Genomic DNA, 14852 nt, shown 5'->3' on the forward strand with positions numbered 1-14852 from the left:
TATAGCGGGTCTTCGAGTGAGCAGCCATGTTAGACGTCAAGTTGGGTTCTTTTACATTTATTTCAATTTATTTCAATATAAACATTCATATTTATAACATTTTGTTTCCTCATCTTGTACTCCAGGTCTACATTATGTTTCTGAGTAACATAAAAGTCATTCTTAGCAGACAGGGTTAACCTGGAAGCCTTATGCTGCATTCACATGGGTTCAGGCAAACAGTTGACAGCAAACCTGATGTCATGTTAGTGGAGCGGGATGTTAAAATTAGGTGAGGCCGGCAGACAATACTGGCAGCGGTAATGGTAGACAGCATTGTCATGTAAAGTGAAAATATCTGACCTGACGGAATTCAAAACCACATGTCCCTCACGCGAGGAGAAAACATGTATAAACTAATATTATTCTAACCAATACATTCATCATCATGACAATCACCGTAGCAACATATTGTCATGCATGTATAAAACCATATCATTGGAATGTTTTTTTGTTTTTCTGTGCTGTGAGGGAGGTGCTGTCCGTCTGTCTGAACCCAGGTGAATGCAGCATTAGCATGGAGATGTGCATACGGTCTCTGTGTGCGTTACCTCCAGACAGCGGTCCTGCCATCTTCTCGCCAACATCTCCAGCAGAGGAGGTCTGAACTTGTCCAGGCCCAGGAGGTCAGGGAGCATCACACAGTGCATGGCTGCCAGCTGGCTCCATCCTGCGCACACACACGCACACACACAGTCAGAAAAGACTGCAGGGAGGGCCAGTGGATGGTCCTATATTTCAAAAACTGTCACGTGCTCCCACACAAACCTCACTGCTGTCACATAAAAACCTTTGTTTTGTTAACCAGACAATTTGAAAGTGTTGAGACAGAACGAACTGAATGCAAAATGCTGATGATGTCGCTTGTTTTTGAGTGTTAACGCCAGTAGTGTTTTTTGATGAGGAAATTTTGTTTTTAAAAACGAGCACCATTTCAAGGTCAGAGATTAAGTGGTGACAAAATACCTACGATTCCTCTGGGGACCAATATCCACAAACAATTTCACTGGAATTCTGGTCAGTGTTTATAAAGATCGCTTGTTAATGGGCCGAGGTTTTAGATAAACCACCTGATACCACAATCATGGTGGAAAGTGCTGGCAAACACTTTGCGTCTCTTTACATCTTTTGTTAAAAGTTTCACTTGAACACACTGCAGACCAAGACTGATCTCAATCAAGTATGACTTCTTTTCAAGTTACAAAAAAGGAAATTAGCACATTTCCCATACAGTTAAATTATTCGCATTTAAAAAATGTTCCTCTTAAGGCTGAAAAAATGTGTTTCCATACAACAGCAGTAAGGTTTTCACATCCTTACACACACACACACACACACACTTCACATAATTTGACTTTGTACTTTATACAGTCCTCACACACCAACAGTAAAATACAGAACGGGAATATTATTGACTAATATTCGCAGTCTTGGTTAGAGCAAAGTTATTATTTCTGCTAACCAGAGCCTGAGTATGTTTGATGGCATTAAACAGGTAAACAACAGATATACAGCACTGCCAGGTGGATCGACAAAAGCCTCAACGATACCTTGGCATGATGAAAGCGTGTTTCATTTCATTCAGGAACAGTACAATGTGTGGGAGATTTTACTTGAAAAATAGAGAAAAACTTTAAGAAACCTTGTGGGTTTTCAGAATAAATGACATAGGTGCATAACTCTTTTTCTCAGTTGCATTATCCTGAGTGACTGATGAAGAAAAGTAACATTCAAAATGTCTTGGTATCGCTTTAACAGGGCTCAAATCCGGCTGTATCAGTCTGAGCCAAAACAATGGCACATATTTATATTTTACACCAAACACGAGAGAAATGTACACCAGTTTGTACATGTCTGTGACGGAGAATGGACTGAAATGTTTATTCGCGGATACTCAACATAAACCAAGGTCCTCATTCACATATATTGGTTCAATATATGGTTTCCAGGAAAGATGCATGTATGTGAAATGCACTTGAATGGACACTGAATTGCGTTTAAGCAGGAAAGAAATTCCATACAAATTTCTTTGCCTAGGGCACCATGTAAACTTACCTCCGCCATTGAAATACACAGGGAAAACTCAAACTGTTAAGTGTATTACAAACAGACTGTGTATTCAGGAATATTCTATGTAGAGGTTGACAGATTTGTGGTAATCAATATCTCAAAAAACATACACACAAACAGTTGACATCTTTCTTATCCACCAATAAGCAAAACTGTCTCAGTATTATCAGAAAAGAATAATCAGTCAACCTCTAGTTACATTGGCAACACTGTCTTGCAGAAACCTCAAATGTAAAAAACATCAATTGGAATCATTTCATTACATTAGTTCCTAAAATCAAATTCAAAACTTTTCCTTCCACCACCACTATCAATACTTTTAATTAAATCCTTATTCTCTGTTCAGACTGGTCCCTAATTTTCTGCCTCAAACAGTGAAGCAAACTCATACTGAGGAAGAACGGAAACCTATTCAGGTCACCTTCTGACACAGGAAGCTCCTCTGCTATCTCGTATTTTTTCTTGAGCTACTAAACGGAAGATGGGTCATGATACCAATATGATACGGCAGACCATGCTTCAACATTTCACGAGAATCTACAAGCTACTGCTGTAAGTGTTGAAATCAAGTTGATGTTAAATGATAGCCTTTCTTTAGAGCCACGCTTTTGGATTTCTGCTTTCCTTACCATACCGTATATTTGGGTGTGTATAACTTTTACAGCAAACTACATTTACTACTTTTGCTGCTAAGAACAGCTATTCGTGTTGGTGTTTCCACTACTGCTGTTGCTGCTAACAGCCGCTTCTGCTATTACTTTTACTGTTAATGCTGTTAAAAGTAACTTTCATTTAAAAATTATTTTTGAGATATCAGAATTTAAACACATTCTGTATTTATTAAAGCAACATTATGTAACTTTTCTACCTCAAAATAACAGCTTCAAATTATTGTAATGCTACACTGACTTGTAGTAGGGTGAATTGTGCCTCTGTCATTCCCATTCAGCACCCCATATGCCTCTTCCTGTATTATGTAACTTTGTTGGTGCGTAACGCTTTACAGCACTTAGTCACACAGCACCAGATATGTCACTGATTTTGGTGAAATTGGATCATATTTTCTGTCCACCGCCTTAACTCTCGGTGATTTACAGTATCCTGATGGACAGTAAGGTAACCTTTTCTTAAAATGTAGACGCTGTTACTATGTAGGTTATTTACCCCTACTACCCAGACTGGGAGCTTAATGTTAGACCACCGGGGTTTACACCACTAGCACAGGAGCTTTGAACCACCAGGAGGAGGTTTTCAGGCAAGAGGCAATGAAACAGGGCTCAGCATCCTTTACGGACATTGCGGCATTGGCGAATATGCTAAGATTAGCAAAATATAAAGTGACCAATTTCAGACTAGCTTTTGAGCCGTTGTTGAGAGATTGGTGAAGGCTGTAGACAGAGGGTGAGCTGGCTTTCTTCCTGTTGGACTAGTAAGTAATATTAGCTGGCTTGCTATGTCTTGTCGCACTTACTTGATGTTTGGCTGTGTTAGCAAAGCAGTTGACTTGCTAGTTTTTTATCATAAGTAATCATAACAAATGCACGTGTTCATATTCACAACAGTGGTGTATAAGTGAACTGCACTCTGGAACTTTAACTGAAACTGTAAACCCCAAATCTTACATGTTGCTTTGAATTCCTTCTGTAGACTATCCCAAGTGGCTGGAGCAGAAAACATGCAGACTTTCTTTCCCATCATTGCTGCTGCTACTACCTCTACTAACCATTCCTGAATCTACTACTAAAAATAATGACAATATTAAATCATTGACAATGATAATAAGGTTTCTGCAGGTCAGTGTTGTGGGAATAAACATAATACAAAAGCTCTACATTTTGCTTACAGTTGCTGTTTATTCCAACAGAAAATTAGAAGGAATTTTAGTTCTACATTTTTGGCCTAGTGTGGCCTACTGGGAAGGATGAGCATCTGTGTGCAAGCTTGCTGTTTTCCCACTATAAAACTAAATGAAAAATAATCCTGACTTGGTTTAGTCTGTGAAAATTGTAAACTAAAGGTTATAAACTTTGAAAGGCACTTTATTTTTCCTATAGAAACCACAAATGTGGAAGAGTTTAAATAAATTGAGAGCATATTCATTGGGTGAATGGGGCAACAAGCCTCCATGGTAAAAGCCAACATCCTGTTAAAATAAAAATGTATTAAAAATAAAAACCAGCATTCGGTTCTGTGAGGGACACCAGGAAGGAATCCAATTGTAAGTTACAATGATTACACTTTAGGTAATTTACAGTAAAACTTAAAATGATTGATACAGAAAACTTTCAGTCTTCTCTTTTTTGACTTCAAAACACAACTTTTGCAATGTATCCCTCTTAAAGGTTTATGAGTACAGAATAAGATGGAAGTGAAAATGGCTAAATGTCAAACAAGGGAAAATTTCAGTCAATTAGACTGTTTTAAATTTAGTCTGGTCAAATAGTTTTTTTCCCCCAGTGACACAATCCCCATTCCATCAGGTGGAAATAGCAAGCATGCAAACAGTGAGCACAGAGACACTAAAGCATCGAGACACATGGACACATTCAGACAGACAAGTAAATTTAGAGACAGAAAAAACAGGGTAGGATTTGCACAATACTGCCAACAACTAAAAAAAATACAAAAGACAAGGGAATTGGTACTGTGGTCAATGCACTCTCAAATACATCAAATCAGAAAAGTCCTCTTGTTTGCAGATGACACAGCTCTTTGTCTCATCAAATTTTGCTGCCCTAGAAAACTCATCCCGGGTGCCTGCCAGTTTAATTAACTTGGGTTTAAAAAAAAACAATTGCTTACATTTTAGAGAATTCCAACAGCCTCCAGTGGCGTATTTGTTATGATTATTGTGGTCAGGTTTTTTTTTTTAAACTGGTGCTTGGTTTTGTACTGGATTATTTTATGCACCATCTTTCAATTGTCCATATTTTAGAAGATTGTTGGGGAGCAAGGAAAACTGCTACCTCTTGCAAATATTGCAAGGTTAATTTAATTTCCAATGACCAAATCAAATCACAGTTTCAGTGACGTCAAGTGTTTGGCAGCATTTAAATCTGGTGACCCAAAACTATCAGTTTCTTCAGCTGACTGTTTTGAAAGTGGACTGAACACAGCTATGACGGACAGGCAGGTAAACAGACAGAGCTGTAGACCAAAACAAGGACAAAGATAAAAAAAATCTGGAGCTAGACACCTGAGATGAAAACCTAACATTGGCTGCGGGAAAAAACAAGACTGATGCTAGAAAGGAGAAATGAGGTGATGAAAGCAAAGGAGAGAAACAGGGTGGGGAGATGAATAACTGATGGAGTGAAGACAGGGAAGGTGAAGAATTGTGATGGCATTAAGAGAGAGGTGTAAAGAGGGAGGAGGAGAGGGAAAAAATATGAAAATACAGATGGGAAGGAGAGAAGGAACAAAGGGAAAGACAAAAGGAAGGAAGATAGGAAAGGAGATCTAGGAAGCAGATCTCCAAAGACAAAGATAAGAAATTGAAAACAAAGAGTATGGCTGCAAGACTTTCCCTAAGTGGTACCCGTCAGTTCAGTCTGTACCTTCGTTGACTGAGGGGATGTTATGAGAAGCAGGGCCGGGGCTGGGGGAGCCAGGGGCCCCTTGAGGAAGGCCCCCGGGGGCCCCCGGAGCCCCAGCAGTAGCAGTAGTAACAGCACTGGCTGTGGCAGCTACAGCAGCTTGTAAAGGAAGAGAAGGAGAGAAATAGTCAAGAAGAAAAGAATAGGTTAGGAAGATATAAATATATACAATAACAACCGAGAGAATACAAGTAGTCAGGAAGCAGGGAAGAAGAAAATGTATTTACAACACACAAAATGAAAAGACAAATACAAAACCAAAGAAAAAAGGAAGCCATCACAGGGAAAGAAGTATTAAAAAACAAATTAAAAATACACAAAAGTTTGCTTAACACAAATGCACTCATGGGTTGTGTCAAACTCAATAAGCCCTATTCGAAAAAAAGCAGGTATAACATGGATACCATATGGAATAAATAGTCTTAAAAATGAATAAGAAACTACGGCAAAACAAGCCCTGGACTCAACCCAAAACAAGAACATTACCATTAGACGATTCTGTAAAAACCTGCATTACATTCAGTGGCACAGTTGTTTAATGTTCCGCACCGAAGCTTTTAAAATTCCTTCAATATCTGCACAAGGCAACCATGATGTGCTTAAAGTTAGGGGAAAATAGTGGTTATGGTGAATAAACCATGGTTAAGATCTGGTTAAGGTTAGGGAAACATCATAGTTAAAAAAAAAAAATAACAGAAAATAATTGCAGGTCTGTGACAGGATGTGAGCTGCAGTCTCCTAGATGAAAGTCAGACACGTTAAGATAACATCCATCCTGACTTCCACACCCTCATTTTACACACTGCATTAGCACTAAATGTTAGCACTGGACAAATTTCATGAGGTGCTGAAAAGTCCAAATCAAAGGATTACAACAAACGGATGTATGTTAATCCATTTAATCAACTAATGTTAGGAATTAGCTGGTTTCCTCTGATTGTCAGATTTCCCCCTAAACATACACAAGTACAACACTAAGTGCTATTAGGACAGTAAGTATAAGTATTTATTAGCAGTCGATTATTACTGTTCAAACTACCTAGGAGTAATAGTGTAAGTTGGGGTTGATAATGATATAATTATAAAAGGCACATAAATGTAAAATCAAAACAAAGATGACACTTCATTTCCCAGCAAGCGCTTTGTGAAGAGATGAAAAATCAGCTGTTAGTTTGGAGATGAAGACCAACTACAACCAACAAAAAAAAAAAACAAAGCTGAAGAAAAGTCCTAGACCGGGACATGAAGGACTCAGACGGTGGCATTATCATTTTATCAACCTGTTTTCATGAGAAACAATTTTAAAAAGAGCATGAACCTTGTCTCAAAAAAGGATGACCAACATGTCTGCAAAAACAATCTATCTGCAAGTAAAAATATGTGCGGATTCAAATTGTAATAACAATATCGATTTTGTGTTTCTTTGTGCTAGAGTCAGAAACCCGAAACCTTTACACTGTGAAGATCAAATGATTATGTTTCTGATTTGAACCCATTTGAGATTTGAGTATTTTTGAGAAAAAAACCCAGCTTTTCACACAAAAGTAAAATCACATCTTACACATATAATATACAATAACTTTAAAAATGTTTTAAAATATATTTTATATTTGAATACAGTCATGGACAGCACCCTTATCGTTCACACAAAAGTAGCTAGGCAGCTGAATGCAACAGGTACAAATTTAAAAACCACCTTACTATAAAATAGTCCAAATACCACAGAGAAAACATAGAGCACACACACAACAGAGAAAACAGGTACAGCAACATTACATTAGTTGGTGGTAAAGAAGAGAAGTAAACTAGAAAAGGAGAGAAATAGTGAAAGAAACATGCACAAATACAAACAAGAGACTGAATGAAAGTTATAAAGAAATACTAAAGAGGGAGATTGTTTGTGGAACGGGTTTTTTCTAGAGAACAGGCAGCAGGCTGAAGCCATGCAGTGAACAACAGTGTGAAGATGAAAAGAGAGACAAAAAGAGGAAGAAAAGGAGAGAAACAGAGGGGGGAGAGAAAGAACTTGAAAGATAGACAGAGAAGATGGCTGAGGGCAGTCAACAGCACTTTGTCAGCTTTGGTGTGGAAAAACCAAATATTTCGAATGAAATTTTGCTGTATGAGGAGGTTAAATGTAATTGATCATTTTACGTTTTGCATCATCTACTCTAAATCCCTTTAGAAAAGGCTTTGTTACCTTATAAAATAATCATATATGCAGATGATACTTTGATACCTATTCTAACTTGATAATTTAGTGCCTGACAAGTAGTAAAATTAAGGAATTATAAAAAAGGTAATCATGTTACCTTAGGAATAGCAGATGGAAAACTCGTTACGAGATTCAGTTTAGTTTTAACTATTGCAATTAAATATTAAACCATGACAAACTTAGGGAGCTTTAAAATTCCTTATTATATTGAATATTTTCCCAAACTATCCAAAACCACCAACATGTATGTAGAGCACACTCATTCTTTCCCATCTAATGCTTCTCTTCCATAAATGATTATACTTTTTTTTTTCTGGGCCTGGGTCCAAGCATGCTGTTTTTGACCATGTAAAGTTTACTCCGAGGTGCAGGTTCAAGCTCAAAGCTTTTAACCCTGAAAAAAAAAAACATTGCGCCTGAAACAAATCATCAATGTGTACAATTTGTTAAATGTAAAGAAATGTATGATGTTTTTATTAATAAGTAAATTAATATCTTTAAGAGAGTGAATGTTGAGTGTGTCTTTAGGTCTGTAGCTCTTTATATTCTCTTTTTAACCGATTTTGATCACCGAAGGAGGCCAAACTGGCTTTATCGAAGGATGAAAGTAATATTTTAAAAGTAGTATAACTTTGTACAATTATGACAATCCTGGGGCTTTAATTAAGTAAGATCAGAAAACATGTCAGGAGATTGGCTTGATTAGCTGGTTAAGCTGCTAAGACAATGAAAAAAATGCTTGGATAATGATAGTTAAAATATAAAATAATCCTATATACAGATGACACTTTAATATTCCTATCGAACATGAGGAATCAGTTATTATTAACTGTTACTTCTTGAGTCCCCAAAATTATGCACATAAAATGTTATTTTCCACACTGAAATTACACTCGAACACAGTTTACTGGAGAGAAACATCAGCATCACATGAATATAGAACAGCACCATTGGGGTCCAACTTTTTAGCTCATCTGCCAATGGCAGGTAAAAATATTTTTACCGGGCATAAAATTCATTACTTCTAACTAACTAATCTCAGAGGCCACCTCCTGAAAATTACTGACCTCCGTAACTTTTTTCTTTAACTTCATGTAAACCTGGCCGTATACTGTTATTCCAAATTATTGACAGGCTGCTGAACTAAATAATTTTTTCTGCCAAACCCAAAATTCACCCACATTTGTGTGTGGGGTGTTGATTTTGGACCTGAGCACCATCATCTCTGTGATTTGTTATTTTTCAGGAGAGCCGATTATACAATCTAGCTATTACTGACCCAGTTTTGTGTTCTCATGAGAATTCTATGTTGTTATAGTGTGCCATTAAAACAGTGATTAGTTGGAGGATAGAAATGCAACCTGTTAACCAAGGCCAACCGTAATTTATACTGCTGCAGTCATAATGGCAACAGGAAAATATGTTAATGTCATTTGTACTGTTTAACCAGTTGTACTGAAGAGGAGAAGACCAAAATAGTTGGATGGAAGTCTGCTGGAAGTGTGTGGACAAAGGGCCGAAACGAGAAAAATAAAGATGTTTTTTTAAACCTTTTCTGCATCACTGTGGACATGATTGTACAATAGTAACTGTGAGATGTTTTTAAGTGTGTTAAACTTTATGCACACACCCAGCACTGCCTGTTCATTTCATTGTAAATGCTGCAGTAAATTAGAGGGGCCTCCTCATTTATTTCCATGTGAAAAGAGACGGTGAGCAGGGTTAACAGCACTCTCCTGCACAAAGCTTCTGACACACACACACACACACACACACACACACTAGGTTGGAGTAGCTGGCTGAGCATAGGTCAGGGCCGAGCGTTCCCTCTGAATGGTGGTGAATAGGCGTGTGGCGTGAATAAGTCCACACGCTTGTCACGCTTGGCCTCCATTAAGGCGTGACAATAGTACTAAAACCGTGCCTCCCCCAACACCCGAGGGTGCCACCCATGGCATATGTGTGAGTGTGACTTGATTTTTGGTGTGTGTATTTGTAGGTATTGAGCTTGTTGTAGTGTGGTAGGTAGCTCTGTGTGTGTGTGTGTGTGTGTGTGTGTGTGTGTGGTGGTAGGCAGATGGTGACGGCTGGTTAAAACATCCCCTACAGTGAACCAGAGCAGATTCTTCTCTGCAAAGGAAGACTCAAAACTTTTTTCACTAAGTGAAATTCTTCTTTCTTTCTAATTGTATTACTTCAAAGCTAAGTGAAAGTTTTATTTACGGTTGTGCGTTATGGGCTTACACCATACCTACAGAGCCTGTGCTTGACATGTGCCTCCTCAAAATTGTACATAAAGTTGGGGCTACGGATACCCAACATGTTCTCATCCATTAATGTCAAATACCGATGCTGCTTTGTCATTTGCCCGAAGCATCTCTTCCAGAAGCACAAGGTACCCTTTAGCGTCTGTATGAGGCATCTTTTTAATATGTGGGTTTTTATTGCCGGTGTAAGGAGACACAAAAGGGCCATGGTAAAAAATTGGCATTTGATGCAAAATCAAATCTCTTTCCTGTGATTCATGCTGGAAATATGTAATTTCCCCCTCACTAACTGGTTGGTCGTTTGTCCCTGCCTTCCAGTGAGTATTTTCTGATCTGGTGGCCCTATCACAAGAACCACCATGTCACTGGCTTCCAAAACTCATTACAAAATGACTGTTACAAAAATTATCTGCCACCATTATGATTAACATCTGCTTGCTATTCGGGTAAAGTCAGAGAATAATTGAACCAACACTGACTGTTGGTCGGTGAAGGAATATGAACAGTGTCAAAGTAACAAACATTGTTGACTATCCATCCTAATCTCCTCCCCAAAATGTTTTGCAGCCCTAAAACAATGCTGCACTACTCCAGTATGAATCTCTGAACAACCATGGTCGTCAAAGTGAATGCGAGTCAGCCTCACACCCAAAATGTCCCCTTAAAGTTCCACCAAGTGGGGCACAGAACCCCATGACCCCATTTAGAGTACAGACTGAGGTCAAACTGTGTAGTTCCCAACATGTGAAACTGTTTCTTTGTTTTCCAAAATTAACAAATTCAATTCAACAGATACAAAGCTGCAGTCAGGTCTGACGTTCCAACAACTCCACCCTCATGTCAAAGACCTGCTGGCCGAGGAAACAGCGGCAGCCTACTCCTGTGATATTTTCTTTTTTTTCTATAACTCTCTGTGGGTTTTATTGCCGGTGGGCTGCATTATCAAATCCCCGCCTCTCCTCCCTCCAAACCTCCCCTCAGGTCCCCGAGGGGTGTGTGAAGCGAGCGCCCCCTCCTTTTGTAGTTACCTTGTTTGATCTGGGCCTGTAGCGCCGGGTTGGAGGGTTGAGGGGGGGCGGCCAGCATCCTGCGAGGAGTCTCCGGGGTTCCTCCTGGTCTGGGAGGCCTGGAGGAGGATCACAAAGAGGAGGCATGAAATATTAAAGGAGCAGGAAGGAGAGAGGAGGGCCAGCAAACACACACACACACACACACACACACACACACACACACACACACACACACACACACAAACTGGACAAAGAAATTCAACTCTTTTATGTATGTATGTGTTTCTGTGACTGTGTTTTTTGAGATTTTGGTGTGTGTGTGTGTGTGTGTGTGTGTGTGTGTGTGTTCTCAGGCTCCAGCCTATTGAATTTTGGGTGGAGGACACGATCCTGAGTCTGAACAGACTGGAGGCTTCTAACTTTCAGAGACACACAAACACTTCCAATACAACAATCAATGGAAGGATCAATAACGGTTGCCAAGCAACAAATAACTGCCCAGGGAGCTCTAATAATTTGTTACACTACTAGTTATATAACTTTTCTGATACTCTGTGTCTGTGTCTCTTCTCCCCCAAATCCAGACGATTCAAATCGAGTTTTGTTTGTTAAAATCAAATATAACATTTCCAGCCAATGTAAGTCTTTCCATCTTCCAAACTAGCTTCCTTCCCAGTTACAAAAACTAATCCAAGGATGTGATTGGATATTTTTATTTTCATTTTTTTTTTTGGGGGGGTATTAGTAATTACTTACACAACTAGTTGCTCAGCAAAGAAATATCATTACTCTAATATTATTACTAGTAATGCCCAGCACTGGTTGCAAAGTGTTAGTATGGAGGTAAATCAATGGTTATTACAAACTAGGTAGAAACATTTGCAAAAGCTGTACCAACAGTTCAACATGGGGGTCAGGTCGGCCTCAATGGGTTGCAAAATAAATCAGAAGAGTTGTGAGATCATTACCATAAATGATGGAATCTGTGCCGTGAATTTTACCATTTAGCAATTTACTATGTGAGCCATGCGTTTTTCACCCAACTTGTATCAGTGACTGGCATTTACTTGTTCATGCTTGACTGTTAGTCGATACATTTACCTCTTCAAGCCTAAAAAATTACTTAAAGTTTTTTTTCCCATGGAAATATGAATGAGAAATTAGAAAGAAAGCAAGAAAGCAAGAAAGCAAGAAAGCAAAAAAGAATTAAATGACAGGGCTGCAAGTGTTCGGATAAACTTACTGTGAAGTACTCCAAATACTGTTATATAGGCATTATTGCTTTTTGTTTTTTTGCACTGTAGAAGTACGGGGGAAAAAAGCGAATTCTTGAAAAACTAAAATTCAAGGTAAAGTGGAATGCACTGAACATCACAAATTAAAAAATATATTTTCAGTTAAAATTATTATTCTTCTGCTGTGATTTTTTTAATGTGACAACATACACAGAAACAGAATTCTTTTATTCTATGGAGAACATCTACTGAGAACCATTCAGCACAAGAACATGTGCACCTGCACGCCCCCCGCACCCCCACCCGACTCATACACCTGCTCTCACTGCCTTTCACTATATCACACACACACACAAAAAACACACTGACAACCCTCTGTCTCTCTCACTCACACACACACTTTTGTGTCAATGTGGCACACAAAAACACAAAGAAACACACACAGTCACTAACAAGCACAAAGACTGTGCCAAAGAAATTCCAGTAAAGAATAAACACTAATTTTCAAGTCTATATTAATACAATACTCACATGCCATACAGTAATTGTAATTGGCCGCTGTAATTATTTAGCTTATATATACACTGGCCCTAAAGTGATCCGTCCTTAATAGAGCGCTGCAGGGATTGTGTTAGTTTGTAGGCCAACTCTGAAGTCAGCATCGCCCTGGTTCCTTCAACAAAAACCCAATGGGAGTTTTCCATTGAATTTTGGATTACTGCAGAAAATAAAGATAAGATAATCCTTACAAATAAACACCACTTTTATGATTTTTGAAGCGTAAATGCAATCGCTAGAGGAAAAAAGCTATAAACATCACGGTCATATGACTTGTGTTCATTGTGCTGGCGTTTAATGTCACCGATAACCTCTGTAGTCTAATTTAGCCACTTGTTAGCAACCGCCTTAGACACGTAAAAGCTTCAAAATTCACATGTGGGGTATTTACTGATATACTTTATGTTGTAGAACAAAATGTGCAAGTTTATGATAACCACAGACCTCATTTCCGAGGTTTCAGGACTCCTGCAGCACTATACAGTGCTGTGAAAAAGTATTTGCTCCCTTCCTGATTACTTATTCGTTTGTATATTTGTCACACTTAAATGTTTTAGATTGTCAAACCAATTTTAATATTAGTTAAATGCAGATGATTTTATTTATTAAGGGAAAAAGGCTATCCAAACCTACCTGGCCCCATGTGAAAAAGTAATTGGCCCCCCTTGTTAAATCATGAATTAACTATGATTAACCAAATTTTTTGGAAAGCTGAGTTCAATTTCACAAGCCACAACCAGGCCTGATTACTGCCGGACATGTTGAATCAAGAAATCACTTAAATAGAACCTGTCTGACAAAGTGAAGTAGGCTAAAAGATCTCAAAAAGCAACACATCATGCCGCGATGTAAAGAAATTTAAGAACAGATGAGAAACAAAATCATTGACATCTATCCGTCTGGAAAGGGTTACAAAGCCATTTCTAAGGCTTGGGAACTCCAGCGAACCACGTTAGCCATTATCCACATATGGAAAAAACAGGGGTGGCCGGAGTGCATCAACGACTGAACCGGGAGGTCACATAAGAACCCAGAACAAGCACACTTGGGTTATGCAGCAAGACAATGATCCAAAACACACCAGCAGGTCCACCTCTGAATGGCTTAAAAAAAACAAAATGAAGGTTTTGGAGTGGCCTAGTCAAAGTCCGGACTTAAATCTGATTGAGATGCTGTGGCATGACCTTAAACAGGCTGTTCATGCTCAAAAACCCTCCAATGTGGCTGAATTAAAACAATTCTGCAAAGAAGAGTGGGCCAAAATTCCTCCATAGCAATGTGAAAGACTTATTGCCAGTTATCGCAAATGCTTGATTGCAGTTGTTACTGCCAAAGGGTGGCACAACTAGTTTTTAGGTTTAGGGGGCAATTACTTTTTCACATAGGGCCAGGTAGGTTTGGATATCTTTCTTCCCTTAATAAATAAAATCATCATTTAAAAACTGCATTTTGTATTTACTCGGGTTATCTTTGTCTAATATTAAAATTTGTTTGATGATGTGAAACATTTAAGTGTGACAAATATGCAAAAAAATAAGAAATCAGAAAGTGGGCAAATACTTTTTCACACCTCTGTATATGACTCTAATGGCAGCTGAAGCTAATATGTGGCTTCAGGAGTTTGAGTTGGAAGTCAAGAGGGTATCTTCTAAAGTCATGTCCACAGCGAGTGATTCCTGGCTGAGCTGCAGTGGATTTTTAGAGACCATTTTTACATTGAAGAAACTACAGTTGGCTTTTGAATTATGGCAGGTCACCAAATGTAATTTGTAATGTGTTTATGTGAACTATATTTTATATCACACTTCATCAGGCTAAATAAATTCACTATGTGGCTTGTCACTACAGCTTGTGATGTTATC

The 14852-nt window shown here is 38.5% G+C and overlaps 1 protein-coding gene across 3 annotated transcripts in view; it reads right to left on the reverse strand.

Annotated features, from left to right (window-relative positions):
* The window catches only part of LOC127370229 (WD repeat-containing protein 7), a 119607-nt gene that overhangs the window by 66505 nt on the left and 38250 nt on the right, over positions 1 to 14852 (reverse strand). For 2 of the 3 annotated variants that reach the window (XM_051412088.1, XM_051412087.1), the window contains exons 19-21: positions 11216 to 11313; positions 5667 to 5804; positions 591 to 709 (exon numbers count right to left, since the gene is read on the reverse strand). In XM_051412088.1, coding sequence (XP_051268048.1) covers positions 591 to 709; positions 5667 to 5804; positions 11216 to 11313 — 355 coding nt within the window. The remainder of the gene's footprint in view (positions 1 to 590; positions 710 to 5666; positions 5805 to 11215; positions 11314 to 14852) is intronic. The other variant, XM_051412089.1, reaches the window with a different exon arrangement.

Source organism: Dicentrarchus labrax, unplaced genomic scaffold, assembly GCF_905237075.1.
Source record: "Dicentrarchus labrax unplaced genomic scaffold, dlabrax2021, whole genome shotgun sequence".
NCBI classification, from domain to species: domain Eukaryota; kingdom Metazoa; phylum Chordata; class Actinopteri; family Moronidae; genus Dicentrarchus; species Dicentrarchus labrax.